We start from the raw sequence: 7,407 nt of genomic DNA, 5'->3' as shown, positions 1-7,407 counted from the left end.
CATAGTTAACAAAGACCTGCTTTACTTGCTTGCAACATTTTACATTGCATTAATACTGGATAATGGACACGGAGTTGCAAGTTAATTACCAGATTGTTACTTACATTCTTTTAGTGGTTAATGAACAGATGGGAGGGTAGGATAGACTGTGCTGGGAGCTGAAAGTCAGTACAATTTAGTATCCCTACCATGAATGGCTGGAGCAGATTAGCACTGTATAAAAGACAAGTGTGATAAGGCTCTCATTCTTTATTTTACTCATCTAGTTTTATTCACTTTTGCTTACATTTATGATACCACCACCACCACAATATCCCCTGTGAAATAACTTGGTGTTAATTTGTCTTTACCGGGACCAGTCAACTTCACTACACTACTATCAAGGTTCAAAGATTCCTTATTTGACCATATTCTTAGAACATGTCTGAGTTCTTAGAATATGAATGAACTCAAACACCTGGCAACAATTTAGGAGTAGTACATGTCATAATTTCATTTTTACAATTTCATCTATAAATTAAATAGACTTTACATGTATGTAGTGTTTATATAACAGGTGAACTGATTTGTAGCATTTTATAATGTATTTTTCACATTGAAAATAAAGGAAAAATATGTACACCATAAAAAGGATAGGAAAGCTAAGGTCTGAGGCAGCCTGCCTCCTGACCAATATTCATTGTTTTGTCACTGGCACCTAACTGCAAACACAATTGTTACTGCTGCATACTTAAGATTATACCTACACACAGCATCCCCATTCATTTTGCAAGAGGGCTAGCCTTCCTCCCAATGTCCACAATTAGAGAAAGAAGAAAGTAGCAGGTGAGCAGACATTCTATGTAATACATTTTAATGTTTACCACTGCTATAATTTAGTGGATTGGGTATGAATGTGTTGTTGTGTGCCTTCAAGGAGTTCCTGACTTATGGCAACTCTTGAGTCAGCCCCATCATAGGATTTTCTTGGCAAGATTTGATAAGAGATAGCTTGCTATGGCCTTTGAGACTGAGAGAGTGTGACTTGCCACTAGGTTCCATAGCCAAGCGGGAATATAATCCCTGGTCTCCCCAAGTTCCCAGATATGGGGAAGAATAAATCACCAGGAACATGAAATCCCAGTAGAATTGCTACAGTCCACACAGAATCAATGCTCATGATAACTAAAGTATGCCAACAAGTACGGAAAACAAAATGACCAATATTCAGCCCAATCCACAAAAAAAGATTGCGCAAAAGACTGCAGCATTTATAGGCCATAGCATTAATTTCCCATGCAAACAAAGCCATGCTAAATATTCTGCAACATAGACTCCCATCTCACACACACACACACACACACACACACACACATATATATATATATATATATATATATATATATATATATATATATAAATTTGGATGTGCAAACAGGGTTCAGAAAAAGAAAAGGCACTAGGGACTATATTGCAAACATACAATGGTGAATGGAGCACAACAAGGAATTCTAAAAGGAAATCAATATGTGCCTTATAGACTATACTATAGCAAAGCATTTGACTCCACATATCATGAAAAACTGTGGGTGGCACTTAAAGACATGGGAATGCCAACAGACATGATAATCCTAATGAGAACAAGAGGTACTATTAGAACAGAATAGAGAAAGAATGGTTCCCAATTGGTAAAGGGGTCAGGCAAGGATGCACACTATCACCTTATTTGTTCAACTTGTATGCATAAAATATAAGAGCAGGTTTAGACCCAGAAGAAGGAGGAGTAAAGATAGGAGGAAGTAAGATATACAGATGACACCATAATACTAGCAGAAAATATCACATGCCTAGAGCAACAAATAAGGAAGGTCAAGGGGGAAAGTGCAAAGGAAGGCTTACAGCTGAACATAAAACAAAGTAATGACTACAGAGGATTTATATAAATTCAACTTAGATGGTGAGAATAATAATAATAATAATAATAATAATAATAATAATAATAATAATAATATATCTGGAGATGCCAGCCACAGATGCTGACGAAACGTCAGGAATAAATTCTTCTAGAACATCGCCACATAGCCAAAAATTATTATTATTACTATTATTATTATTATTACTATTATTATTATTATTATTATTATTATTATTATCCCGCCTCTTCATATGATCAAAATCAAAATTGTTAGAGTTCCTATACCTTGAACCTAACATTGATCAGAATGGAGATTGCCGTCAAGAAATAAGACTAGGAATTGGAAGGACAACCATGAAAGAACTAGATAAGATCCCAAAGTGTAAATTTATATAACTGAGCACTAAAGTCTGAATCATCCAGGTCATTGTATTCTCCATTGCTATGTATGGATGTGAGAAAGCCAACCAAAAGAAAATAAATGGATTTGAGATGTGGTGCTGGAGAAGAGTGCTGAGGATACTGTGGACAGCCAAAAAGATAAAGAAATGGGTCCTTGAACAGATCAAGTCTGAATACTTCCTTTAAATCAAGAAACTATCATATTTCAGCCACATCATGAGAAAGCATGACTCTCAAGAAAAGACAATAATGCTAGGGAAGATAGAGAGCAGAAGAAAGAGAGGATGCCGGATGGGTAGACTGAGGACGCCGTCAGACAAGGGAAATTGGAAGTATAATCCAATGGCAATCTGAACGCAATCATGGGGTTTCACGTTATTGTGTTAGAGGCGATCACACGCAATTTCGGGCAGTGGCAAACTATTTTTGGGCAATGGGAAGTCAGTTCGAACGCAATTCGAATTCACGTAAATTCGCTGAACTAGCGAATTCACATGAATGCATTCTGGACCCACTTTCTTTTCATTCGAAACTAAGAGAAATTCCTCCTGTGTGATAAACTCCTCAGTCAAGGAGATCATGGACTGGCATCTACAAAACCTAAGCAAAGTACTGGAGAATGGGGGTCCTGTCTCATCCACAGGGCTGGCAAAAATCAGGGCCAATTTGAGGGTAGTCAACTCTCTCCCCCCCCCCCTCTCTCTCTCTGCCACCCCCCAAGTTCCAGTCTGACACTCAAACCACTATACCACACTGGTTGTCATTGAGTATTATGGCTGGGCTCAAACTGGGACAGTTTGTAGCATGATGATAGAGCACATGCTTTGCCCAAAAGTTCCCCTGCCCTCCCCAGTATTTTAGGGAAGAGTGCATAATAAAGCATCTTCTGCCAATTTTTCCACCTTTATTTAATATATTTCATAGACAAAGGAATTAAATATATTAAACTGATACTTGGTAGTAGCTAAGACCATGAAATATACAGGTTTGTAGTTTTTCGTGGGTTTTTAGGGCTATGAGGTTGTGTTCTACAAGAACATATTCCTAACGTTTCACCAGCAGCTGTGACTGGCATCTTCAGAGATGGCAGCCCCAGCTGCTGATGAAACGTCAGGTATAAACCCTTCTAGAACACAGCCTCCTAGTCTGAAAAACCCTACCAAAAAAATATGCATCCCAGTAACCCATATTCCTACACAACTATTGAAAAGGTCTTTTTACTGAACACACAAAATCAAAATACACACCATGATTGCATGGAGGGGTATCAAACAATGGCAAAAATGTAGCCAATAAATGAATAAAGCAAATAACTAGATGATAAAATCAATTTGCTCAAAAGAAGCATGTTCACAAAGTTGAGAGGGCCCAAAGTTCCAGGCCATGATTACAAGGCTTCTATGTCACTCCTGATAAGGTTTTGCAGTGGCTTGGGAGGGAGCTGCATTCAAATTTGAGGTAAGCAGAGGTAAGCGCTTTTGGGTTCAATGGTTGCTGAAAGGAGAGAGGCAAAACATTTTCAAAAAGGATGCAGCCCTCTAGCAGTGTGAATACTGTAAGTGCACACTTACACCATAATATGGAAGGTTAATGGTGGAATTGCAACATAAAACATATAAGAAAGTGCTTCCAGAAGATAGATTGAGGATGACAAAGATTACCTTACTTGCATCCATTTGGATTATCATGAAGTGAGCCTATGATGCTGCGCAAATAAAATCAGGTATTTGGCAGAAATCTCTAGAAGAGACATGCTAGAGCTGTCCCTGGAGCCAAAACCAAGATTTATGAGAGAAAATAGGTTAGAATCATAGAATCATAGAGTTGGAAGAGACCACAAGGGCCATCCACTCCAACACCTTGCCATGCAGGAAATCCAAATCAAAGCATCCCCGACAGATGTTTAATAAGACTTTGTTGTTGTTATTAACTACCCTTGAGTCAACTTTGACCCATGACGACCCCATGAATGAGACAGCCCAAACTACCAATTTCATACATATACACATGGATGCGCAAATACAGTGGGCCCTTGTTATTGGCTGGGGTTTGGTTCCACCATGGATATCAAAATCGATGGATGCTCAAATCCCATTAAATGCTATGGTTAGGAAAATCGTGTTGCTTATATAAAATAGCAAAATCAAGATTTGTCTATTTGGAATTTATATCTTTTTGGAATACAGAGGGCACTTCCCTTACATGGGGGATCTGTTCCAGACTCCCCCTCCCTGCGCAAGGGGAAAAAACGTGTATGCTTGATTCCCATTGGAAACAATAGGGCATGTGCATGCAGTGTGGTGTGCCATTGTTTTTCCCACCACACGGCTTCAGCGTAAGCTGAAAGCCATGTATGGCGCACCTGCATATGGTGCAGGCACATTGTATTTTCAAGCTCTGGATGCTTGAATCTATAGATTAAAAGTCTGTGGATATTGAGGCTGATTGTAATTATAGGGATGCTGGTTCAATACAAGACGTTAACCAACATGATTTTATCTTGTCATCAAATTTTATAATTTGGGGCTGTTTTTGTATTAATATAATGCTTCATCTTGTGGTGTCATTTCTGAATTACATTTAATTTTTCTGTTTATATAGGGAACAAAAGCTTTTAATATACATAAGTATTTATAAATATTTTGCTATAGTGGTGTTCTGTTAAAGGTCAAGTTGGGTACAACTTGTGTTCTTCTTAAACTTAGATTTACTAGTTTAAAAAGTAGTACAAATCTGTGATGGCTAAGGAAGGAGGGAGAAAATAAATATAAGCAACATTAATGGCACAGTTCACATCAGGCAACTGTGAAAGACAAAAATGCACCTTCCTTAGATAATGTGCTTTCTTTGTTTAATAATGCAGTCCTGTACATATCTAATAAGAAGTAAGTCTCATTGAATTGAATGGGGCTTATATTCAGGTAAGTGAATATAGCCAAGGTGTGCTGGAATTGTCCAGGTTGTGAATCCTGACCTATATTATAGTATGGGCCGGTTCAGAGGAATGAATTGGCAAAACTATCTCTAAGTTTTCCTTGCCTGAGAAAACCCTACAAATACATGGGGTCACTGTATGTTGCCATAAGTCACCAGGCAACTTGAAGGCCCATTCACACAAGGTTTAATGTAAACATCTGCAAAAATTCCTTTATTTATTAAATGTATTCATGGATCACCCCTCATTATATCTTAAACATATTTGCTTCTGTCATACTATTAGGGCTATTTATGTATCTGTCAATTGTATACCCAATAGACACTTAATATAATCGGTAAATTATAATTCTTCTACCTTGTTTCCCTTTATCCTAGTACTGTTTTACATGATAGCCATGAGAAACAAGAAATTTCAGGAATTTGTGGGTGAACCCATGGCTGACAAACCTATCACCGAAGTGGGTGGTATTGATGAAGAACTTGGAGCAAAGCTAGCAGCAACGGGCTTTGACAAGGTAAATAGGTAATCTTTTAACACAATTGTGCACTAGTTGTCACTAATTCATTACACAACCTCTTCAAACTACACAGGAACTGGTTTGTGAAGAGGCAATACAACAAACTACCACGTCTAGAGTAGAGATGTAAAATTTCTAGAGTTCTGAAGCCATGGATCATCTTCAAGTCAAAACACTTGCTATAACAGTAGTCCTTTTTGGCACCATTTCCAAATCAAACTACAAGTTTACAGCCACAGTCTTTAGGGAACACATCAAAATATTACTTACACCAGCATTTCTCTCCAAGCAGGAAACTCATTGGAATGAATTAATCCAAAGGTGCCTAGAGACTCATGTGTTGGTCTTAAGACATACACATATATGTCCCAAAGGCTTAGCAGCCCTAGATGACTCTATAAGCAGTAACAGGATCCCTAGTACGAGCTGTTTGGTCAGCTAGACCAATGCATTCAGAAGGAAAAACCAGTTCTACAAATGGCTCATAGCATCAGGCCATTGCAGTATTCTGGGGCACTCCATTATTGCCACCTGTAGCCAATAATGGAGCTCTTTTTTTGTCAAGCCTTCCCCCCCGAAGAATGAAGCTGCCTATTCTGTTGCCATCGATTCCCTACGCTTACCCCTGAATGTGAACGATTGTGTTTAAAATGTTTGTGATTGCACGGTTTTATTATGGGATTTTATCTATTTTATGCAATGTTTTTTATGGTTTTTTAATTGTTTGTACACCGCTTTGATAAAAAGTGGTATATAAATAAAATTTATTATTATTATTATTATTATTATTATTATTATTATTACTACTCTTCCCCATGGGGTTCCTAGTATCAGTTAAATGCACCCCTACAGCCATTCTAACAGGTCATTTATTTGGAAAGGTTAGTGGAAGGCGATAGTAAAACAACATTACATGATCTCAGGAAATTTGTGGAATCCTTATGAGTAGTCTATTTGAAAATGGTGACCAAACTCTAACAGATATGGGTTGTAGTCACTCATATTTTAATACACTAAAAGAAATTACCAATTTGGATAAAATTTCTAGAAACTATCATGTAAGTGATAATAAGAAATGTTCCCTAAAGATCACTGTGTAAGCAAATAGCTTAATTCAGAAATACGGTGTAAAAACAACTGTATCTACTAAATGTCTAGATTTAGATATGGGCCCTAAAATTTTCCAGTCATTTTCTGTGGCCATCAAATGTACCAGTGCATTTCAGTAGCCATTTTATATCTTTTTTAGAATAGACAAAATGATAATTAACGTGACAAATGTGTGTGTGTGGGAGGTTCTAGAACGCAAGGAATATTTAGATATAGAGCCATAGAACTGTAGATGCATCGAGGGTCATCTTACCTAAGTCCCTGCCAATATTTCTCCTGTTCAAGGACTCTGCTCACCATGCAATATATAATAGCAGTGGATTTGAAATTGTGTTACCTTTACCTACACATTGTCTGCTTTAAGCTTTCCACTTGGCAAAAGTGCTTCTAGCCTAAGCACATGGTTGGGAATGACTTCGGCCTTCTGCAGATTTCTGAACAACTAAATGATTTCAGAAAAGCTTGAGATTTTTATGTACAAAACAGTGCTACATCATGATGATGATGATGATGATGATGATGATGATGATGATGATGATGATGATG

General features: G+C 37.6%; 1 protein-coding gene across 1 annotated transcript in view; it reads left to right on the top strand.

The window, feature by feature from the left end:
* Positions 1-2,415: 2,415 nt before the first annotated feature.
* Positions 2,416-7,407, top strand: part of BANF2 (BANF family member 2) — a gene marked incomplete at its 5' end in the record, with an annotated part of 5,475 nt that continues 483 nt past the window's right edge. Inside the window, 2 exons of the mRNA XM_042461648.1 lie at positions 2,416-2,446; positions 5,627-5,748. Coding sequence (XP_042317582.1) covers positions 2,416-2,446; positions 5,627-5,748 — 153 coding nt within the window. The remainder of the gene's footprint in view (positions 2,447-5,626; positions 5,749-7,407) is intronic.

Source organism: Sceloporus undulatus, chromosome 4 (assembly GCF_019175285.1).
Source record: "Sceloporus undulatus isolate JIND9_A2432 ecotype Alabama chromosome 4, SceUnd_v1.1, whole genome shotgun sequence".
Taxonomy (NCBI): domain Eukaryota; kingdom Metazoa; phylum Chordata; class Lepidosauria; order Squamata; family Phrynosomatidae; genus Sceloporus; species Sceloporus undulatus.
This window is presented reverse-complemented; position numbering and strand designations above follow the sequence as displayed.